The 24,948-nt window shown below is 40.2% G+C and overlaps 1 protein-coding gene across 2 annotated transcripts; it reads left to right on the top strand.

Moving 5' to 3' along the window:
• Positions 1-654: 654 nt before the first annotated feature.
• Positions 655-23,513, top strand: RNF170 (ring finger protein 170). 2 transcript variants are annotated; one of them, XM_072155518.1, is made up of 7 exons: positions 655-870; positions 3,332-3,490; positions 6,614-6,689; positions 8,227-8,335; positions 8,433-8,506; positions 12,523-12,630; positions 18,458-23,513. In XM_072155518.1, the coding sequence occupies exons 2-7, from the start codon at positions 3,354-3,356 to the stop codon at positions 18,725-18,727; spliced, it is 774 nt and encodes a 257-aa protein (XP_072011619.1). In that variant the 5' UTR covers positions 655-870; positions 3,332-3,353; the 3' UTR covers positions 18,728-23,513. The 2 variants fall into 2 exon arrangements, with proteins under 2 accessions (XP_072011619.1, XP_072011630.1); XM_072155529.1 differs by lacking the exon at positions 655-870 and adding an exon at positions 2,869-2,934.
• Positions 23,514-24,948: the final 1,435 nt, after the last annotated feature.

Here is a 24,948-nt window from a genome sequence, read left to right as displayed (position 1 = left end):
CCACCAATGGACTGGCAGCCGCCGCAGGAAGACACACTGCTGGCGGCTCCACAGGGATGATAAGATCTGTCCCAGGCTGTGGGCAGCAAGATGGCCCTATATGACCCTCTGTAACTGTGCACGGGAACTTGATCCCGGGACCTTTGCAACTTTGCAGCAGGCACCTCCGGAGTAGGGAAAACATGGTCTTCTTCCACCGCATCCGCTGGGAAGAACGGTCTCTTGATGCTCGGCCCCCTTTAACCAGATAATATCAGGTTAAAAGTGGAGTGGTGCGGAACGCCTGACTGGCCTGCAGCCCCCTATTATATATTTAATAGGGAGTCTTCAGGAGCAGGCTCTTCTTAGTGAGCGGAGCCTAGTGAGCCAGCTCACTAAGAAGAGGCGGAATTCCCATCACTACTAGGGAACAAAACCTAATAAAATTGTAATGGAAGGGGTTAACTTTATTGTGTAAACATCACTAGACATGAGTAAAATGATGCGCTATATACACAGGATACAGAGATAATTAGATATGAGGGCTGTATTGCCCAGAGACATGGCTCCGTATGTGCATGTAGTTCCTCGCCTTTCTCCCCCCAGCACATCGCACACGTTACATGTTTACACTTCAGACGTACAGGTCCTTGCACAGTGTCCCGGCTCTGTCACTGCAGGCGCACAGCAGGAAGTGATGGATGTCGTGCTTCCTGCACAGGACCCTCCTCCAGGAAGAGTGTGTCCCAGTACATGACTGACAGGCTGAGAGCTGTGGACGCCGCTCATGTGAGGCAGCTGCCGTGTGCTTCCCGGGCTGACAGCGCTGCCCTCTAAGGCGGGGAGGACTGACAACTCCTGGAGGAGCCCGTGTCCATGAACCCTGTGCAGGTCTCTTCACATCCCCATACACATGACTATGGAGGATAAGGGGTTATTACAGCATACTGCTCTGTCTCTGGCTCACACTAGTTTCATGCTTTCAGAGTGTGTTTGTTTTGTTGTGAGAATGCAGACAATTCCCTATATATATCATATGCTGCCATAGTCTTATGGGTCATAAGGGCCATGGGAGACTGTGTCACTAGTGTGCTCCTAGTGACTAGAGACGACTGGACATGAACTCATGATGCTTGATGGTTTACATGCAGCTTAACGCCCCTAGCGCTAGGCATGGCTGGGATTGGCCAGGTGTGTCCACTCGGCCAATCACAGATGTAAAGTAGTGACATAGCGACTGTACAACGCTGCTGCAGTCATGGGATAATTGTCTCCATTATTTACTAAATATGTAAGTGTAGGAAATATGAGAGAGTAACACCAGCCCCTTGAATGCCTTCCATTCTATTCCCATCATTTGCAATCCTTGTGGACTCCATTCGTTATGCGGGCAGGAGTGGTGGCCCTACAATAGGGATCATGTAAAAGAAAAAACAGCCATATTCCTTTCAGAACGCACCTTATTACCGCACTGTAATGCTGCGTGCACACTGGCCATTTACATTGCAAAACACAATACAACAGCTGGGAAGAAGAGACTTGCCTAATTACTTTGTGTTAACATTTGCATTGACAAAACCCAAACATTAGGGAATGTAAATGCGTGCGTTAACATCGCATCAACATTACGTTTTGTAGCCGCAAATGTTAACAGCAATGTGATTAGGCAATTCTCTTCTCCTCAGCTGTTGTTTTACTTTTCCAAATGCAGTGTAAACGCCACGTGTCAATGAACCCAAGTAAGTACTTCTTTTCATTTCAACAATTGTCTTGTTGATCCTAAGAGGTAAGATATTGCCAAGTTGTGTCATAAGGAACTGGATAAAGTTCCTTGTTCAGTTATTTAAAACTAGATATACAAGAAAGTTGCCTGCAGCAAAGTTTCTGAAGAATCCTTAGTTTGTCTTTCCTCCATGTATACACCTTTCTTCTATCTGTTTGTTTGTTTTGTATTCTGCTTTAAACTGACAGTAACAACATTTTTAGATTATTTTTTTTTTCTGTTTATGATCTTTGCATGTACGATTGATAAACTGTGTGGTGTATCCTTATTTAGGAAAATGGCTTCTTTTTCTTTCTGTTCAACATCGCTTAATTCGTATCTAGAAGGCCATACAAAGAAAGATCACATTATTTTCAATACTGATTTATAGTGGTAAGCAGAGAATGGAACAGAAACCAGTTCTCATAAAAATCAGAACAATATTTTTGGTGGGAAATCACCCCTTTATGTGTGTATACATATATATTACATCAAAGAACCTTTTGTCAAAGAACAATAACAAACATAGACGTCCTTATGGGCAGCACGGTGGCTGAGTGGGTAGCACTTCTGCCTTGCAGTGCTGGGGTCCTGGGTTCAAGTCCCACTCAGGTCAACAACAGCAAAGGGTGAAGACACACATGGCGTTTTTGGGCCGTTTTTACTAAGTGCGTTTTCAGATCGTAAAAAACGCATCCGTTTTTAAAAACCGCATGCGGTTTTTGAAAACGCATGTGTTTTTGTCCGGTTTTCCGAATTCGCGCAATTAAAAACGGACAAAAACAGATGCGTTTTCAAAAAACGCATTCCTTATACAGTAGCTCCTCCTACAACATCTGAAGTTTTCTGTTTTTTTACATAAACTGTGGTAAAGTATAGCCGGGAACCTGTCACCAGAGTTTACTTATAAGCCTAACAACAGTTAGCACTGTACTAACTTGTGCCCTCACTGTGTTTAGTTTAAAAAAAAATGCATAGCTCCTATTCCCAGAAAATAAAGTTTTTAATCCTAGCTGGCCCTGCCAGAAGGAGCATGGTGTCCCAAGGGTGTCTGCTATTCATGCAAGGTAGTGTGTGTTTTCACCTCATATGTACTCTTCTCCCTTTCTAACAGACATGAGGTGAGAGAGACACTGCCTTGCATGAGTAGCACACGCCCTTGGGACACCCTGGTTCTTCAGGCAGGGTGCCAGGTAGGCTTACAAACTTAATTTTCTAAGGATAGGAACTATGGATTTTTTAGCTAAAAAGGTGTGAGCATAAGTTAGTATAGTGCTATGGGAACTTATTATTAGGTTTCTTAGTGAATCTTGTTAAAGGTTCCCTTTAAAGCAGTATGACAGAAACTGAAACTGACTGAAACTCTGTTACCTTATTAAAAGTTAAAGGGTTCACTCAGGTGCCATCCTGTGAGCGATCCTTCCCTGACTTGGATTACACTTTTCCATTCCTTTTCATTAGAAAAACAAATTGTTATATGTACATTTTCTGTTTTTCACACTTATGAAATTCTCCTGTCAAATCCATTATACATCTATGTACCTCATTTAGTTTCTCACCTAACATTTTTTTCATCTTCTTGTATTTTAGAAATTGATTCCTGTGTTCTGGGATGGCTGAAGATCAGCAAGATATTCTACACTTGCCGTTACTAGATGGGTCGTTTATTGAAGGTGTCAGCAACCAAGTGGTGGTTGCAGTAGTCATCAGTTTAGTCTTTATTGCTGCTCTTGCGTATTTAATGTTACGGTATGTTTCTATGTTTTTACATTTTTTAAATTGAAAATTGTAACATTTGTAAATAGACTGGCATTTTCATAAAAAAATCAACATGAGAGAGAGAGAGGTATTCCCATCTGGGACACATATGGGAGATCCACAAGGTATGCCATAAATGTGATGGATGTCGGATTCACCACTGGAAAATGAATCTATCTTATCCATATTAATATACATATATAATAAGTCCCCGATCCATTATGACTGCAGTGAGTGGAAAGGTGGTCATACACTTCATTTAGTTCTACAACATTGTAAGAATAGCCTAGCTGGGAGGCTTGGCTCTTTTCAGATGTACCATAGACATGAATAAAGCAACATATCTATGTAGAATGGAATGGGTAGAAGCAGCATTCGGGTACAATCACACACCCGTATGCCCCCAGTATACCCGGATTCCCGTGGTTAATCAAAGTAATTAATAGTTTTCATACTTTACAGATCTTTAACCCCATAGCGCAATAAGACGTACCCTTACGTCTTGCTGCGCATTGGGGAGTATGAAGAGGGCCCACGGGCTGAGCCCTCTTCATACTCACCGGGCATTTGCTTCATGATGAAGCAAATGCCCGTCGCTAACACCCGCGATCGGTGCTTGCACCGATCGCGGGTGTCAACCCTTTGATTGCCGCCGGCAAAGCTGCCGGCGGCATTAACGAGCCGCCGGCGCGTGGGCGCCGCCATCTTGGCTCCGATCGCCGCTCCCCGTGACGTCATCGGGGAGCGGCGATCCGTTGCCATGACAGCCTCGGATCACACAATGATCCGAGGCTATCATGTTTTAGGCCATCTATTACAATGTGCGATCTGCACATTGAAATAGATGGTGTGCAAAATCCCCATATACTGCCATACTGTAGTATGGCAGTATATGATAGGATCAATCAGACAACCTAGGGTTAAAGTACCCTAGGGAGTCTGAAAAATAGTAAAAAAAATAAAAATAAAAAAAAGTAAAAAAAAAAAAATTATATTAAAAAAACATAAAAATTCAAATCACCCCCTTTTCCCTAGAACTGATATAAATATAAACATATATAATATAAATTTTCCCTGTAGCGGAAAATAGCGCCCGAAGTCGCAAATTGCATTTTTTTGCCATTTTGAAAAATAGAAAAAATTCTATAAAAAGTGATCAAAAGGTCGCACAGTCCTAAAAATAAAAGCGTTGAAAACGTCATCAGAAGTCGCAAAAAATGACACCACCTACAGCTCTGAACTAAAGTATGAAAAAGTTATTAGCGCAAGAACACTGTAAAATGAAGAATTTTTTTTCTGTACAGGAGGTTTTAATTTTTGTAAATGTATGAAAACATTATAAAACCTATACAAATTTGGTATCGCCGCGGTCGTATTGACCCAATGAATGAAGTAGACATGTCATTTGGGGCGCACAGTGAAAGCTGTACCAACCAAGCCTACAAGAAATGGCGCAAATGTGTTTTTTTCCTCATTTTCACTGCATTTAGAATTTTTTTTCCGCTTCCCAGTACATGGCATGGAATATTTAATACCATCACTACGAAGTGCAATTTGTTACACAGAAAATAAGACATCACACAGCTCTGTACATGGAAAAATAAAAAAGTTATAGATTTTTGAAGGTGGGGAGTGAAAAATAAAAACGCAAAAACGAAAAAGGGCCTGGTCCTTAAGGGGTTAAGAACAACAGTTTTTATTGTTTGATCGGGATTGTTGGGATGCGGTGATAGATGACATGTTTTTATGTTTTTATTTTTATATCAGTGGGGGGTGATTTGGACTTTTATTTTTTTTTATTTTTTAACTTTTGTTTTTAAGCTCTGCATAAATGACAAGTATATAGACCAGGCTGTGATGGTTACAGATTGTCACTACCCGATCATGGGAAGTGACAATCTGAAACCATATGGTGGCACTCACGCACCTCCAGCACCAATCGCAGATGTTCGCCATAGGTGTATTTTGCAATATACACCCATGCTGTATGGAGAGCGCCCATGAGCCTTCTCCATAAACCCCTTGCTGCACAGCGACATACTATTATGATGGTTTGTGGCAGCGGGTTAAAATCTTTCATCAAAATCAAGCTTCATAAACCAGCTACACTTACTCATATATCCAGGCACTGTGACTGTGGTAATCTTCTTATTTGTTATCCATGGCCTCTTTCCTTCTAAAAACAACTTATTTAAATATGTTATTGAGTCTGAAGGGCTCTGTGCTACGCATTCACAGGCTGTTACACTGTGCAAGAGCACTCCCCTCCTCCCACTGTGTGCTGAAACGTCCTCTGCTGCTTTTAAATTACATCAGGCAGAAGTGGGTGGTGAGGTAGCAGAGTGGGTGACATTCTAACAGCTTGTGAAGCTACAGCATAGAGGGGCTCTGGTAGCATCCCCTTCCAGCTCATTAAAAAAAAAATCTACTTTTACAATTATGCTAAGTGGCTGGATATATGAGTAAGTGTAGCTGGTTTATCGTGCTTGATTTTGATGGTAGATTTCCTTTCCCTTTCCATTAGCAAAACAAAGTGGTTCATACTTGGTACAACTGATTTAGTCTAGTCTACTTCACCACCTTACCAAATAAGCTTCTCCACTGACATATGAAGAAAGAAGTCTTGAGACAACTTTATTCCTTCTCTAGATTATCTTGCCGAACCCCTACTTTCCCATTCTAGCCTACCACCTTATCCAATTGTTTGGCCTCTCCATGTCATTTTGAAAGGGTGTCAACCCCTAGTATTTTTCCTATGTTAAATAAACAATAGCCAATGCAGACAGCTACACATTCACAGCCACCTACCTCTCTGCTACAGCAAGACTTTTTGTGGCCCATTTTCACTTTTTGCCCCTTCTATCAGTATGTAGACTTCATTTAGTGTCTTTGAACAGTTCATTGAGCTGTTTCAAGCAAGCACCTGAAAAATAAGGATGAGCCTTAAGAAGTCCTTCGGAGGCACTGCTCACTACAATGTAAATTGCATTGTAAAGTGTCCCATTACCACCTTCACTATTCAATTCTTAAATTACAGAAAAAAATTAGCTTCAAAGGTGTATATATACGATTTTAATGGTACTTTTATAAATAACATTTACATTTTTTCCACAGAAATGAACAGCAAAACATTCACCCTGAAAATCAAGAAAGGGTAAGGGCCATAAGGGAGCAACTACAAAATGAACAGGTAAGGCACATTACATATGTAGTTCTTCATGTAGAACTAAGGAGTCAAAATCGGAAAATCAGAATAAAATGGACAGACTGTAAGCCAAGATTTTCAGCACAATTTTTGTGCTGAAAAAGACCCACTCTGCCTTTACTGGGGTACCATTTATACTCATGTAAAAAAAATGTGCTGGAAAAACCTTACCTCATATACACAAGTCAATTAAAAAAAATGTAAACTTGCATACTTCCGGCTCCCCGATACTCTGTCCAGCTCCTCTTCTTTTTTTCTTTCTGGTGAAACAGCCGGCACATACGCGTCCATGCACTCTGCCGGCCGACGCACACTATGATGTCACTATGTCACAGTATGCTGCCTGCTGGCAGATTGCATAGACGTGCATCTGTTGGCCTAGCAGGGAACCTAAAGAGCTGCTGTGGGGAGAAGAGGATGCCGGGGTTAGTGCTAACTTTATTTTTTAAAGGGGACGCTCTGCTGGGCAGTTTATTATTGAGGTGCAGGATGTTTTATTATTGGGGGTACGATGCTGAACATGATATTAATGGGGACACTTTGTTGGACATTTTACTGATGAAAGGAAACTACTAGACATTTTGTTAGAGAGTAACACTGAACAATCCTGCCTTCATCCAGTTTTCCTGATCACTCTAGCAGTACTGAGATAAGCGCATTCTTTCCTAGGGCACTTACTGCAGTGAACTGTTTGTACCAATTTATTATATATTTATGGAGTCTTGAGTCAGTCCATTTTATTCCGACTCCACAACACTGATCAAAAGTTTTATACCGTATACACTTGAGTATAAGATGAGGCACCTAATTTTACCGCAAGAAACTGGGAAAACATATTGACTGAAGTATAAGCCTAGAGTGGGAAATGCAGCTACTCTATAATAAAAGTCCACTAGACTCCCCTCATCAATAACAATGTCCACAGCAGAGTGCCTGATAAAAAAAAAATAAAGTTGCCCTCCGACACTGTCCCCTGGTGTCCTCTCCTCCCCGCAGCAGGTCTTCGGGTTCTTGGCCGAGTCGGCAGAGAAGACACAGGCAGTCGTTATAGTTCTGCGCCGGCAGATTGCATAGATGTGCATCTGCTTGCCCGGCCAGTAACCCGAAGACCTGCTGCAGGGAGAAGAGGACGCCAGGGGACAGGGTCGGAGGGTGAGTAATTACTGAAATTTGTGCTGAAAAACTTTGCTACAGAGTATATACAGTAAGCTTCAGACTTTTTGTGAAGTACTCCAGTTTTGAAAAGTAGATGTAAAATTAGGCATGTTTATCCTAGTGTGCTACTGTAAGGGAGATTCAGCAGGTGGGTGGCTGAAGTGTTTGACAAAATTTGGTGCAAATTATTTAAAAGTTAAATGTACTCATGTTATTTCTCTTCTGCCTTTAACAATCACTAGAAGGCGCTCTGGATTTTGCTGCACTTTGTTATACAGGTGTATAGTCAAAAATGTATTTGGTCCATAAAAAAAGTCATAATGTAAACATTTCAGAATTTTACTTGGATGATCTTTTGTATTGACAGGAAACAACTGTCCAACCTCGACATCAATTCTACTCCGATATGTCTTGCCCAGTCTGTTTGCAGCAGGCTACGTTTCCAGTGGAAACAAACTGTGGACATCTCTTTTGTGGTAAATTCTTAATGTTTCTAATAGATTTATCGCCACTTTGATTTATTTGTTTATCATGCAATATGAAATTATAAACAATAATTGTACCCTTTTATAGGTCCATGCATTGTTGCATATTGGAGATATGGGTCATGGCTCGGTGCTATCAGCTGTCCCATTTGTCGACAAACAGTAAGAACCAATATATTTTTTTTTTTTTGTAATTCCATATGTTATACATGGATGGCCAGGTATAGAACCAGATTTACAGGATTCCCTTTTAGGAAATTCCCTTTCTTCTACCAGATCTGTTCCCAACACTCAACATGGTCTTATCGACCTATATCATTAACATTTTAATAATGCAGTGTTCCCCAACCACCGATCCCTGGCTGATCTCAATGCTCGCTATCCCCATTGCCTTACAGCAGTCTTCTCTTCCGTTACTTCATTTCCACGTTAATGCACTGCTCTATTGCCGGTGCAAGTGATGATGTCATGACATTATGTCTCCTGACAATAGGCGCTTCTTCAGAAATTGGGATCAATATAACCTAATGGGGCATGCAAAAATACATTTTTGGCTATTAAACTATGACACCAGACTGCATCCCCCCACAAAATTAATGTTTACAAAATTTATGTTTACAGCTTGTCCCTGGGCAAAAAAGGTTGGGGACCACTGCCTTAAAGGAAATCTACCACCAGGATAAAGAATTATAAACCAAGCACACTGGCATACTGGTGTGTGCGTCCCTCTGGCAGGATCCACTATTGTTTTAGCTTCTTATGGCCTGGTTTTTAGGCTTTTAAAATTATTATTATATAAATGATTAAAAATTAACCTAAGAGACCATTCAGGATCATTTGCAAAATTTGTAAAGCCTTTTTTTCTTAAAAACAAGGTCATGGGAAACTAAATACTCGTGTAAAATCCTCACCTCTGCTTATGCACGAGTCAATGCAGAGCCCAGCACTTAAAAAAAAAAAAAAAAGTTATATACTCACCTTTCGGCGGCCCCGATGTCAGCGCGGCTCCACTTCTGGCTTCCTGCAGGGCGTGGACATTTTTTCTCCCGGCCGGGAGGAAACATAGTAGCACCCTGCAGGCTGTTACCGAAGAAAGAAGACAGGCGTGGAAGCCAGAAGAGGAGCTGCGCTGGCATCGGGGAGCCGCGCTGCGCATCAGGGCCGCCGGAGGGTGAGTATAGTGTTTTTTTTTTTTTTTGTTTAGTGCTGGGATGGCTGTATACTACAGGGGGGCCGGCTGGCTATATACTGGGGTGGTCTGTGACCAATGCATTTCCCACCCTCGGCTTATACTCGAGTCAGTAGGTTTTCCCAGTTTTGGTGGTAAAATTAGGGGTCTCGACTTATACTCTAGTATATACGGTAGTATGTTAAACTTTATCTGGCTCTCAGCCAGCTCACACATTGAAGTTCTGGGGGTTGCACTTTTTAAAAGGATAACGTCCGCCTGCTAGTTTGAATCCAGCATTGGCTCTGTACACTATAGTTTTAAGTAATTACCCCTATATACTTGAATATATACAGAGCTGGCCTTTACAGAAATGTCCAGCAGTGCCCCCTTGATCAAATAATAAAGGCAGTACTCGCCTCTGGCACTCACCCTCGACGTCCTCTTCTCCCCCGGCACGTCTTCTCTACTCCAGCTTCCTGGTGGTGCAGACAGAGGCACGTTTATGCTCTCTGCTCGCGCACACACACTGTGATGTGACGTGTCTCCGCCTGATGACATCACACCATATGACATCTGACCGCACTGCTTGGAAGTCTAAGGATTCGGGGAGAAGAGGACGCTTTGGGGGGGGGGGGATCAGCGAGTACAATTTATATATATATATATATATATATATATGTATAATATATACATACACTGTATATACTCGTGTATAAGCCGAGTTTTTCAGCAGAAAATGTTCGGCGCGGCTCCTCTTTCTTCTCTCTGCAGAGCCAGCAGAGACACATCCAGTGTGTGTGTGCAAGCAAAGAGCATATGAGAGTAGAGAGCGTATGGACGCATCTCTGCCGGCTTTTACAGCAGAGAGAAGAAAGAAGAGGCGCTGCGGGACGGGAGCACCGGGAAATTAGGGGCCTCAGCTTATACTCTAATATATACGGTATATATATATCTCCGGGTATAAGTCGAGTGGGGCTTTTTCAGCACAGATTGATATACGGTACATGTGTTAGCGTATCTAAATACAATGGAATTATGTTTTACTCCAAAAAATGAAAGGTATTGAATTATATAAATGTGGTATCTCTGATTGTAAGGGGCTGGATGAAGTTGTATCCCACTGTATGTCCTCCTGTCATATGTATTGGTCAGAAGCTTTCAGTTTTAAACTTCATTTGAAATAATGAATACCTAAGGATTATATAGCTTAAATCCCAGCACTTAATTTGGGCATGCTAAATGTGTGATCCACTCTTATCCAGTCAGCAGAAAGGAACACGCAGCTTAGTACATCAACAACAGTTGTGGGAGGCTGGGTAGTGGTTGTTGTGCCACACAGAAATCCGAGATTCCTTGTGGAGCATTTGCCATATACACTAGATGCACTTGGAGTATGCCAGGATCAGCAGTTAATTAGAAGTGTACAGGGGGGTCATGACAGTGCCTCAACATTTGCTGTTAAAGGGAACTCGTCACCACTATTTTCACAAATACAGGTAGTGGCAGGTTCCTATAGAGCTCTAGTAACTATCTGACACCCTGCTTTTAGCTAAAAATTGTTGTGGGGGGGGGGGGGCGGAGGGAGTCGTGGCCTAATGTCATGTGACCAGGGTGACATCATCAAAGGTCCTTGAGCTACTTAATATGAAAACTATACCCCATGTACATATCTGACCACATAAAACAATCACAGCAGCCTCCATGGACTTCTACTTCTCTCCATGCAGCCTGCTGTGATTTCATGTGATAAAATATGCTGTGATTTCATGACATATATGCTTAGTTTACAGTTCCTAATGCTACAAAAGCTATAGGACCTGCGATGATGTCACCCTGGTCACATGACATTATAGCAGCATACAGAGATAGGGATGGGGAGGAGCTGCTGGATTCAGCCCGAGGAGGCCACGCCCACCTGGACTCCATGTAGCCATGCTTAGTTACCAGGTAAAACTATAAAGTTGAATATATGGGAATCTCAGGGGCATAATTTTTAGCTACAAGCAGGGTGTCAGTTACTAGAGTTCTATAGGAACCTGTCACTACCTGCATTTGTGAAAATAGTGGTGACGGGTTCCCTTTAAAGGCTGTGGGTGCATTTTTGTAGAAATGGATAAACACCTATACATTTATGTAGTAAGGTAATGCACTCATTTGTTTTTTGCACTGATCATTTCTTGTCATGCATTCATAAATTGCAATTCCAAAATGCAGCTGCTTTAACATTGAGTTTGGGCAATGGGACTTTACCTAACACTGCTTTGGCAAATGAAATACAGACAGGAGATTACAGTGTACGCACTCTTCCACCCCCTATCTTCTTCATTCATAATACTTTCTGCCCTCTCTACTGTGTTCGACTTATATCCAGAGATTGAGAGAGATATTTATCACTGAATTATGTCTTTTATCTACTCACACTGCTAGACATGTGAGTGCAAAGACTAACCAGTGTGTGAGTGTTAAAAGCTGAAGGAGAGATGAGTGAGAGAAGAATGAGTGAGTGAGATGGGAGGGTTTTGGTAGACTGCAGATCTTACTTATTCACACTGAACTGTGTGCTTTGTGATAAGAGTGGGTTATCGGTGAGCTTCCTGGCATGCTTGATCTGATGCATGAATCTTAGATGGATCTTGGTGAACGAGGAAGCTCTGCTGTGTGTAGTCTTAGATGCAATTTGCCTGGCACTAGGGTAATAAATCCCTATGAATTAAAATGAATCTTAAAATATTTCTAAACTATTTTTTTTTTTAATAAAGAAAATGGATAGAAAAGTAAAGTTGCACATGTACGTGCCTTTAAGATGGCAACAGATCAGTCATGATGAATATAAAATGCGCAATCATCAAGGAGATAAAATGTATGTGGGGCCAGTCAGCTAAATACTGTGTATGACTTACTTGATGCCATGTTATAAAGCCCTTTCTATATGTTAGGAAATTTCTTTAATTGTATCATTTGTCTTTTACAGTAAATTGATAAATATATAAGTATTTTTTAATCCTAGGTGACATTATTATTTCCAGTGTTTCAAGTGGGTGAGCAGCAAGATGCCCAAGAAATATTTCAGGAAGTCAATAGTTATAATAGACGATTTTCTGGTCAGCCCAGATCTGTAAGTGGAATGAAATGACTCTTTTATTGTGATGCTTCTCTGTTATTGTCAGGCCAAAGTTCCTAGAAAAAGCTGGGTACCCAAGTTCCTAAACAGAAAATCCAATAGGTTTCTTGGTTGAATAGTTTTTCTTTTGATCTCCCCAATGTAGTGGTTTAAAAACCCTTTCTATGCCCATGCAAGAAAATGATCCGCAATCACCACCATTGACTGATCGAAAATGTTTGGAAGCCATCAAAATGTTAACAGCTTCCTTCTTTTTTGCATCTGAAATATGTCTTCTAATACGTATTTAAGGACACCGCTTGTACAGCCTACGTATTGAAGTTTGCACACTGCACATGTTATAACATGCACAACATGAGCAATGTTACAATGTTTGTACTGTTTTACATTATTATTGTTGTCTTGTATTAGTAGATTGAAAACTTTTAAAGGTAGAAGCATGATTGCAACAAATATGTTTCCCTTGGCCGCACTTGTACAACCCTTTTGGTAGATAACCAAGTATCTCTCTTATCATGAGATGAAAGAAATAAGCTAGGTGAGAGAATGCTTCCTAGCGTTGGTGCCTTTCTTGATACAAACCTTATATTATTTTTAAGGGAATTAGAAATGGAGTTGTCAGTATACAATAAAGGTAAGTATTTTTTAATGATATGGCCAATCTCATAGTATTGTGAACTATAGGCTGTCGAGAATGTTATAGGAAAGTCAGAATTATCCATAGAGGACTTGTGTTTTTAGAAATATTGTCACCCTTGGTAAGATTCTAGAAATATTATTCACAATATTGGAGCATCCACGTCAGATAATTTATTTTACATAACCCAATATGTGTTCTGATTTTAATTCTGAAATTCAATGGGATTTGAACAATTTCTTCGCCAACGGGTATATTTTTAATGACAAGAGTAGGATGGCATGAGGTGGCATCAAAAATCGAATTGGTTGTTGTAGGTTTAACATATGGTGTAATCTGTACCACCTCATCACTTTTTAAAGTGATGTCAAGAAAATTAACAACATTAGAATTGACGCCTGAGGTAGATGTAAGGTTCATATCAGTAGCAGGTTGTAATTGTAACTACCATACCACTTGAAATGGGAGAGGAATGGATTTTTGGGAGAGAATAAAAAATTCTCCCCCCACACAGCCATGTAAATATTGGCCATGGAGGGTGAACACTCCCCCCTCCCCATGGCTACCCCACACTTTAGTAGAAAAAAATTCCCATCAAATGAAAACTAGTTTTATGATGACAAGAATTCCATAGCCAAACAAATAAATTCTTTAACGGCAGGATCATAATTTCTGTAAAAAGTAAGAAGCTATGTGAGACATTTCAATGCTACATTGTGGATCAGTGAAGGCTACAAACTTACTACATCACATGTAAGTCAACAATATGTTTTTTTTTCCATGTAAATCCATCCAACAAAGATACCACGTGTTTTGTATCTCACAAATACCCCAAAAGTGGTCTACCCATACACGAAGTTCACGAGGATCCTATTCCTGCTACTATAGGTCTTGGAGGGGGTGAGAACTTGTTTCTGGATTTTTGGAATTTTTTTATGAATTGCTCCCATACTAACGCTCTCCCATAATAAACCTTTTAAATATTTTTGAAACATATGAGTAGGATCAGACATCAATTCTCTATCAGTTGTAGTATCCTCAAGTATATGTAATTTATTTTTCTATACAGACCAGCATCTAGAACAGTGATGGCTAACCTATGGCACTGGTGCCAGAGGTGGCACTCAGAGCCATTTCTGTGGGCACTCAGGCCATCACTAGAGATGACTCCAGGTATCTTCCTGCAGTCCCAGACAGCCCAGGACTTGCTGTGAAGAGGTATTTTAAAGTGACAGCTGTACCTGGGACTATTTTCTGCTTTACTGTTGTCCTCAGGTTGCTGGTATCAATGAAAGCTGTGACAGAGCAGGGAGTGTAAATCACAAATTAAATTTCTGTGTTGGCACTTTGCGATAAATAAGCGGGTCTTTGTTGTAGTTTGGGCACTCGGTCTCTAAAAGGTTTGCCATCACTGATCTAGAAGAACCACTGCTCCTCCATTATTTGGCCTAACTTATTATTAAATCTCTATTGTTTTTATTTTTGTTTTATCCAGAACTTTCTTATTTAACATAACAAGATCTTGCTCAACCTTATCCTGAAATATGTTCAACAAAGGTGGACATAATATAACTTATTCATATCAACTGTTTCCTCATTTCTTGTTTCTGTAGATAGATGTCTAAACATGGCAATAATGTAATTGATCCTGGAAAGAATTAGTTCTGCTGTTCAGAGCAAACGTGTTCTCATTATGTAAACCTTTTTTTTCAGAGTAATATTTCTGGAAAGTTTATTAACATCCAGCAGTTTATGAAATAAATTGAAGGATTTTGTAGGAAAGAATCCTGAACCTGTAGAACGAACCTCAATTTGATCCTAAATCTGATAATATATAAGTTGACAAATTAAAAAACGGATTGCCCCTTATTTTTGCTTGTCTCAGGACTTGCCGTTTTTGTTTTTTCGTCCTGCTGTTTTTTTGAAACTCTCTAGTCCCTTTTGTCTTTTCCTTTTGTTCTTTATTTTAGTAGAAGAGTTTACCGATTAATCGGATGCATCGTCGGAAGTAGTTGCAAAAGAAGTTTCTTGTTCTGTGTCCGAAAAACTTACTTTCTGTTCTTTTTTCATATTGTTTTTATTTTTTAAAATCTATTTAGTGCTTCCTCTTGAACCTAGAGTTATTTCCTTTCTTCAATCATACACTTGGTCTTATATGTAATCCTGTGTATCACAATGGAATTTTTATTTTTTTAATTTGTGGATTATGTGGGTTCTACAAGTGCGGCCATGGGAAATTGTGCTTCTACCTCTAAAAAATGTCAATATACTAGAACAGGACAACACTATAACATAGCTCATGTTGTGTATGTTATAATGTGCAATGTGTAAACTTTAATTTGTAGGCAGCACAGGCAGCGCCCTCAAGATGACTTCTTTCAGAAGCAAACAATAAGGAAGCTGTTAACATTTCAATGGCTTCCAAATATTTAAGATTAGTCCGTGGCGGTGAATGCAGATTGTTTTCTTGCATGGGCATAGAAATGGTTGTTGAACCAGTGGGGGAGATCAAAAGAAAAAAACTATTCAACAAGGAAACCTATTGGATTTTCTGTTTAGAAACTTGGGTACCCAGAGGGTTAAACAAAAGATTTGATGTTACATGTCAGTTCTAGCAATATGTGCGGATTAAGATTTATTTAGGAAGTCTTGAAATCTTTAATTATGTCGGTCCCGTGACTGCTAGAAGCTTGTTGGTTGAAAGGAGTCACATGATCTAATGCAACATAACTTTGGAGCCATTGCCTGGACTGCTGTGTTTGTCTAACTTACTAAGTTGGTAGAACCCCTTTAATTGTATGTGTAAATGAGTTACAAAATAAGTCAACATTTACTTCCAATGTTTTTGAACAGATTAAATACCTTTTGATTTATGCAGGGCTGTGGAGTCGATAAGCTATAACTATGAATCCTCAATTTCCCGAGTTTCAACAACAGCTCCACCAAAATGGTCACTGACTTTAACTCCACAGTCCTGTTTTCCTGATCACTGAAGCAGTGCTTGGAATAAATGCAGGTATTGCTTCCCAGTACCTCCTACCTCTATTCTGTAGCAGAAGAGTTTCACTAGTGAGCATGTACACAAAGTGCAGCTACATTAATCTCAAATAAAAGTGGGGGGACCAGTGGTGCACAAGCCACATATACCCTGTGAAGCCATGTGTTGCGTTCCACACCCTGCTGACAATGAGCATTTCCATAACTGATGTAACATAAGTGATGGAAGCGTTAGTTGGTGCAGGATGCCAAATAGCGGTGAGTACAGCTGAGAATTTCTCACTGCTCCCAGGTCCGCTCCCTGGTTGTATACATTGAGATCAGGACCCAGAGCAAAGCACCCACTGTGCTGTATTGCACCCAGGTCTTCTCCTGCTCCTGGTGCATTTCTGCACCCCAATCAGAGCAACACTTGGATAGAGAAGAAGCTGCAGGAGTGGAATTATTTATTTTTTGTATGCTACAGGGTCTCGAGTATTATTAAATTTATGCTGTAGTGATCTCCAGTTTTGTCTTCTCTGGGGTCTTATTATTAGTTTTTTGCTCTGGGGTCTCCAGTATTGGTATTTATTGTTGTACTGTGGCATTTATAATTTCGGGGGGTCATTTTCTGCTCTAGTGTGGTTGTTGGTGTATCTAGTGTGTTGGTTACTGATGCAGCTCATTACAGTTGAGCAGTATGGCTATATGGCTTTTGGACTAATAAATGTTGCTCACCCTGGACTAAATCCTTAGACCAGGGATAGAACAGACATTTAAAGGAAATTTTCTAATTTTTAGAATTTATTTGTGTTTGTGGAGTCTGCCCATTTTATCACTACTTCGACTCCACCAAAATTATCCTTACTCTGACTCCACAGCCCTTAATGCATGCATTATCAACTGATTTAAAGGGGTATTCTCGTCTGGGCACTCACATTCAGTTTCATTAATCTGCCATATATAAACATTTCTCCAACTGGATGTTATTAAAAAAAAATGTTCCTGTGTGAAGATAATTTCTCATAAATGTAGTCATGTTGTCCCTTAGAAACGAGATAGCTTCCTCGGATATGGCCACCTCTGCTGGAGTGATTGCACAAAGAAACAAAAGGTTTTTGTATATGAAATGTCCGGGAGTTATTATATGTCCCACATCCGTCCTGAGGTAATGATTGCTGAACCCAGGAGGTCAGGCAGAGCTCAATAGCACATGTCTGGCCACCGCTGCCAGAGTGTGAGGTGGTCGTATCCGAGGAAGCCAACTCGTTTTTAAGGGACAACATGGCTACATTTATGAGAAATTATCTTCACACAGGAACATTTTTTTTATTAACATCCAATTGAAGAAATGTTTATATTTATATGCCTAACATGTTTAGTAAGCGACACCAAATAGTGCTGCACTGATACCAGAATTTTGAGTGTATACTTGATAGAAACTCAATGCAAAATCTGGGGGTGGGGCTGAGCCCTAGCACATTTTTGTGCGCCCAATGAAACGCATACGATCAGTAACGAAGGACCAGCGTTTTGCAAGGAGAGCGTTTAGTTTCTTCGTTTAGTTTCCTTTGACAGTTTATTAATATGTATTATGAAGGTTGTCCTAGTAATGTTAATATAAAATATACAATGTATTTAGTGTCTTATACATTTTTATTCTATTTATTAATTTTGTTTAACTGTATTGATTATATGTTTGAATAAAAAAAATTATATTGTATTGTCTCTACATCTGTATAAAGTGAGATAAAATCTTCCCATTGATAACCAGTAAGTCTAGTGGATAGGGGCACTTTAGGGGTAGAGAGTGGAGGTTGTAAGTTCAAATCCCAGCTGGGCAAAAAAAAATTGTATTAAATAACATGAAATAATTTAGAGTCCCTGTGTCAGGGGAAGACCTGGGAGATGTAGAAACGCCTTATATGGACAGTACATGATATTTCACTGATGATGTGGTCCCCTGTTCTGAGTATGAAAGTATCGAACAAGTAAAGAGGTTTCAATACATTGTGCAGCCCTAACACCAAATATATTATGCTATTCGCACAATGTAATTCTTTTTGCACAATTAGTTTTTTTTGTTTTTTTTCACCCCCCAATTTGTTCTTTACACTATGGTTAAATATCTCCTAAAGTTTATTTTTAAGTGTGACATATGTTTGTAAGTGGCAACATAAGTAATGATGCTGTCATTTATCATTCTAGCTCATGGATAGAATTATGGACATACCAACATTGCTACGCCATGCCTTCCGTGAAATGTTTTCTGTGGGTGGCTTATTCCGAATGTTTCGAATAAGGATTGTACTCTGCCTGCTGGGAGCTTTGTTCTATCTGGTTTCACCCCTGGACATTATTCCCGAAGCTCTCTTTGGTATCCTAGGCTTCATGGATGACTTGTTTGTAATATTTCTACTACTTATTTACATATCTATCATGTATCGGGAAGTAGTGACTCAAAGATTATATAGGTGAAAAAAGATGTGATGAATTATGTGTTATAGGAGCCTCTAAATAACTATGCAGTTTTGAATTTATTGAATTACTGTCTAACTGGAATTTTTTTATATCTATATTTTCTCTACCAGAGTAGACATGCTTTGTTTTTCACATTGCCTCTCCTTAGAACGCCACCTTAACATTAAAAGTTATTGCACTTTGCATTATTTGCATCAGTTTTGACCATGTTAAACTGCAGATGGTGTTAGGTAGCAGTGGTGGAGATCTGTCTTACCATATCTTTGTGTATATTGTTAGTAACTGCAGAACTGTGAACGATGCAGTTATATTCAATGATTGTAGCTGGACTTGGAGCACTCGTGTCCAGTGAAGAGATGTCATACACCATTGCACACAACACAGACACTCCCTTTGAGTAACTGATGTCTTATTCAAACTAAAGCATTTACATTGGTGACACGTAGCTGAGAGGCGAGGTTGTGCTGTTTTCATTGAAATGATTTCCCACTTCAATGCAGCTACAATCCTGGAATATAAAAGCATTTCAATAGTCCAGCTGCTGCTACCAACACACACAAAGGTATGGTTAACTGCTCTCCAAGACTGCAACCTAACACTGTATGGATCTTTGGTCAAAACTACTTCCGGATTCCCTTGAAACAAGCAACCCGCACCTCCCTCCTTTTGAGTTTCTATTAAAATTGCCAGGGAGAATAGAATTTTCTCTGTTCATCCTTCCAATTTTAAAGCGATACCCTGGCAGTTTCATGTTTTAAAGGACTGTCCCTTTCAAGGGAAACAATGATCCAACAGTTTGCACTTGTAGTTGCCCTATCTTGCAGAAAAAAATGCACTATGTCTGGGAAGCTCTTTTGTGTGTGTATTTATTGGAGAACGCTGCAGTGTTGCGAGGCAGGCCCCATACCTTGAAGATAATCAGGCGATTTCCATCTATGTGTATGGAGCCTCAACTACAAACCTTGTTACCGAAATATGTAAGTCGTATTGGCTCCTCATTGGAACCTCATTAACAATTGTGCAAAGTTGGTCAGTGTAAAGTAGCCCTTTCGAGTTTTGGAAGTTTTCCTACCTGCAGTATTTAACGTGATTTATAAGATTTTACAGTATTCTGTTCATATCCTGGTAGTTTTTTAACCAATGGAGCATATTGAGAGGGAAAAACTGAATGCTATCATCAAAGGCTTTATTGTAAGATCTGTATGATGGCCACAAATCATGTAATGACCGTAGGTATGGTGGCATCATAGAACCTCTTCCATGCTGACATATAGTCAGGACAGGATTTGTAGCCATAATACAGAATATTTAAGAAAATCAACCTCCTAGATGAAAAAAAAAACCTAATACACACCCCACTCCTCTTGATCCTGGCACTGTCTGTCGCTAAGCTTAACACACCAGGATCACCTAGAAAAGAAAGTTTTATATAATTAGTAGCATGGAGCGCGGGGACAAAATTTCTGGCATTCCGGGCTACAAATTAGGCAACCCCCCCCCCCCCCAGGTTAATGTGGAGGGAGGTGACATCACTCGTGAGGCGTGTATTACATGCAAAGCTTATTTTTATGTTTGACTATAGTGCAAAACAAATTCTTGGATAGAATTACCACCAGTGTAAAGTCTAAATAATAATTTAGATGTTTCTTGTGATGACAGATGGGGTGTTGTCTTCCTAGAGTACTGTGTTGGCTTGTTCTCACAGACCTAGACCCACAGTGAGCAATTATTGATGGCCTATACTGACTCCTGGCACCTGCCATCCAACAGAAGGGGCTTTGGCACTAAACAAGGCTTTTTGGCTGTGCTTGGTAATACCACAGAGGGTTTTTGATTTGCTGCAACTGCTTCATTCAGAGAATTTAGTGTTGATGCCACAACTTGGGTCTTAGCCATTGAAGTACCTATGGCCTATCCTAAGGATAATATACCCAGTATGAAATTCTAGGAAACCTCCTCTAGCAAAAGTATCTTGCGTCACTGGTGATTGTGTCACCTGTTTAGCTCTAGACTAATAAAGGTAAAATCGTTTTTTACATCAATATTTGTGCAGAAATATGTAAGATATAATGTCCTTTTAAAAACTATTTCATATTGAGAATCTGATATTAACAGTATTATAAAACATTTTTATTAATTTTGTGGCTGGAAAACCTCTCCCCTATAAAGTAGGGGTTCAGCACCAGGCAACCGATTGTCCCCCACCTATCACTTATGGTAGGCTTTTTCTGCGTATAGACCCCTTTGAAATCCATAGCAAAAATGTAGCTTGTTGCGGCAGTATTGCTTGCAGTTTCCATGGGTTAAATCCCATAAAACCCTCTTCTGTGACAGGAATGTGTCACAACCACCATGCTGGGGACAGGAGTCTTGGCATCATATATCATTATGATCATCAAAGTCCTTATTTCCTAGCATCATATATGACTATGATGCACTCAGTCCTTCCCTCCATGAAAGTGGACACTGTTTGGTCTATGATTCACTTACCCGCTGAAGCTGCCCTGTTGGTCAGTTCAGTTTCTAGCAGCGTTTCTATTATTTACTACAAGTAAATGGCTACAGTATTGAACAATGGATCACAGCATCAGGACCATAGAAAACAGTGACTTAGTTTTAGACAGGAAATCCGTTTCTTTATTTCCTCCTGTGTGATTCACTACCATCATAGAAATTAATCAAAGTTTTTTTTTTATCTCGCATGTTGCAATTCAGGAGTGGATAAATCGCAAATCCAGCCCCTACTACTACTTGATAGTGTTACTTTACCATCTGACTTTTTATATAGCTCTATAGAAATAGGTTGTTCTACTGTCTGCAATGTGACTTTAAGGTTGCTGTCACATGCTGTGCTCTTGGACATTTTTAAACACACTGAAAACACATGTGTTTTTGCATGTTTGCTATGGGTTTGGCTGGATTGAATCTGTTTTTCTTAATTTCTGGAAGTGTAAGAAGCTGTGAAACCAGCCAAACGCATGGTAAACTTCAAGAACTTCAAGAACTTTAAGAATTGTCCAAGAACACACCGTGTGATAGCACCCTAAAGCTGCTAGTGGCAGAAGTCATGCCAAGGGTGCAGTCACATTAAAACTGCATTGCAATCAGCTTTGAGGCGGTTTTAGGTACAGTTTTTTGTTAATTTAACAGGTAAAAGACATTTGTGGAACAGGTTTCCCCTTCAAAATAAAATTCACCTACTTAGTTCATATCTTCCTAACAAAACTGCACCTAAAACCATCTAAAAACTGATTGTGAAGTAGTTGGAACTGCAACGTGTGACCGCACCCTTAAAATAAAGCTAATTACTCGTTAATACTCAGGAGCTATGTTTAGTATTTTACAAAACTAGCAGTGTCATTTATGTGTGAATATGTATACTTTTAGCTTTGTTGTTGCAAAACAATTCCAACAATCAGAATCTAGCATAAACATGAAAACCCATGAATTGCTGATTGACTGCATTCTCCCTGTATTTATGCAGAGGAAAAAGTGGTTACTTAGGTACAGGTTATTTGTGGTCGGGGGAGGGGTGCACTGACAGTGCTGGTACCATGTGAAACAATTAAATCCTTGCAGTCACACCTTGGTGTTTGCAGTGCGTTTTAGGGTGCAGGTATATGTGCCCCTAGTGTTGCTTTTACAAATGCAATTGCTCTGGGGCGGGCCTTAGACTGATCGCATATGTGTTCAAATGAAATGCACACCACCATGTTACCACACCCTCAAATATATTGCAGAAACGCATGGGTTTTTACATATTATCATGCATTTGGCTTGTTTTTATTCCTTGCTGGAAGTCTAAGTAGCTGTGTTAACATTTTTACAGCTGCTTACACTTCCAGCATTCCCTTCTGCAGTGCATTTAAAACGCATCACAAATTCTGCATGTGACTACACCCTCAAACTACATAGCAAAACACGTGGAACAACCTCAACATAGAGGACAAATTGCATAAGGTATTCCACCAGAGTATCACACTATTCTAAACTGGTACTTGAATTATACATCCTACACAAAAAAAGGCCAGACTTCAACCCTCAAACTATAGCACATTCACACATAAATGACATACTGCTGAAATGCGAAAGGATATGGACTTCAGTAGTTCCCTTAAAGGTATTATGTTTTATTAATAAATGAACATCTTCAGGAGACCCAGACAGAACTGCAGGGCTGCCCTGTTGGAAAGCTACCGACACAGCAACTAATATTTGGAGTCCAGAAATCCTGTGGATGCTGTAAAACTAGTCTCTGAACTGTAGAAGTACAATTACACTAAATGTTTTATAAGATTGGTATTTCAGTTTCTTATAATGGCAAGATGAAAGGAAAAAGTAGGGTTCTTTATCTGGAAAGAAATATATTGAATGAATCCCATTAATGTGTGTGGGAGGTACTTCTTATATATAACTGCGACAGCTCTTGTTTTCAGGACTGAGTAATTTCTGGGTGATCTGTGTTTTATTTTAAATTTAAGTATGTAAATTTTTGTCATCTCAAATTGGTTTTGACATGTTCAGCTGTCCAGTTAAGGGAATATGCATATCAACATGTTTACTTGTATATAAACTGACGAAAAAAGAATGTACATGCTGCGCCATGTAACATCTGATTTATATGTTTATGTATTGATCCGCTTATTCTGTATAAAAGGCTACCATGGCATTAAAATGACTTGTCATATTTTGTGTGTTGTTGTTAGAATTCCGGTTTTGTTAAAGGACATCTACTATCAGTTTACTGATGGTAGATGTGTCCTATTAAGCAGTTCCCATGGAACTATGCTCCTCATAGTTTTTTAATAACTCTATATGCTGCAATAGCACCTCAGTGCGACTTGTATTATAATTTATTCCCTACCCCATGAGGACCTGCTTAGTAGTACATATCCTCAATCAGTAAAACTAATAGTAGAGAAGTTTATTTTCTGGAGTATCTACGAGAATAACACACATGAGTTTACTGCTCGGGGCCTCTAAAGGAATCCTTTTAACAGGAATTTGCCTTATACACTACTACCAATACCTTATCAAAGCTGCGTTCACATTGGGTTTTGAAGCGCAATGCAACAGCTAAGGAGAGGAGATTTGCCTAATTGTATGGATGTAAAATGCAATTTTGACACAACTGTTGTGTTTTGTAAATGCAAGTGTTAACCGCAATGTAATTACGGAAATCTCTCCTCAGCTGCTGTATCAGATGTAAACATCACACCTACTGATCAGCAAATTTGGTTTATTAAAGGGCACCTACCACCACAAATCTACCTATAAAGGTAGATCGGGTGGTAGGTGGATCAATGGGACGTGAGGATAGCCCTTTTAAGGGCTAATCCTCACGTCCCCGCAATTTTTTGGTAACTTTTATCTAACGTTTATGCTAATTTTATTATGCGGCTACTGGGGCGTGGAATAGCCGCATCTGAGGTTACACGAGGCGGCTACTCCTACTTACCATCTTCGGCGCCCTCGTCCGACGATCCTGCAGTCTGCGCATGCGCAGAACAGCAGCCCCGCAAGTCGTGATGGCGCAGGCCTGCTGTTCTGCACATGCGCAGACTGCAGGATCGTCGGACGAGGGCACGCAGCTGCTCGTAGCTGCGCGCCCTCGTCCGACGATCCTGCAGTCTGCAGGAAGATGTTAAGTAGGAGGAGAAAAGAGGCTACCGGGGCGTGGAGTAGCCGCCTCGTGTAACCTCAGATGCGGCTACTCCACGCCCCAGTAGCCGCAAAATAAAATTGGCATAAACGTTAAATAAAAGTTACCAAAAAATTGCGGGGACGTGAGGATTAGCCCTTAAAAGGGCTATCCTCACGTCCCATTGATCCACCTACCACCCAATCTACCTTTTATAGGTAGATTTGTGGTGGTAGGTTCGCTTTAAGTGAGGAGGTCACAACAGAAATCTATCCCCATTGTGTAACACCCCTTCTGCTGTGCGTGATAACCTTACACCCCACTATCTGGAAGGTCTTTTTCTGCTCATATTTTAGCAAAGTTGACGGCCAACCATGGTTTCCTAGCTAGTGTTGTAGGGCCTTCACTAGCTTTTAAGGATCGGCATATGTATCCCTAACTTTGATAGCTTATTGCACTATTTGGAAATGTTTGTGAGGAAAACATTTGCATAAAGCACTTCATAAAAGGTGACAGGTTATATAAGCCTACAGAACTAGAGGTAAGGCTTTGCAACCCCCCCCCCCCTCCCCTTAGA

The sequence above is a fragment of the Engystomops pustulosus genome, chromosome 1 (assembly GCF_040894005.1).
Source record: "Engystomops pustulosus chromosome 1, aEngPut4.maternal, whole genome shotgun sequence".
Lineage (NCBI taxonomy): Eukaryota > Metazoa > Chordata > Amphibia > Anura > Leptodactylidae > Engystomops > Engystomops pustulosus.
This window is presented reverse-complemented; position numbering and strand designations above follow the sequence as displayed.

Excerpts from the sequence above, each read along its gene's own strand:
- RNF170 (XM_072155518.1), top strand. The coding sequence starts at position 3,354 with ATGGCTGAAGATCAGCAAGATATTCTACACTTGCCGTTACTAGATGGG. Across the intron at positions 8,336-8,432 it reads CTGTGGACATCTCTTTTGTG|GTCCATGCATTGTTGCATAT; the intron begins GTAAATTCTTAA and ends ACCCTTTTATAG. Across the intron at positions 12,631-18,457 it reads TTTCTGGTCAGCCCAGATCT|CTCATGGATAGAATTATGGA; the intron begins GTAAGTGGAATG and ends TTATCATTCTAG.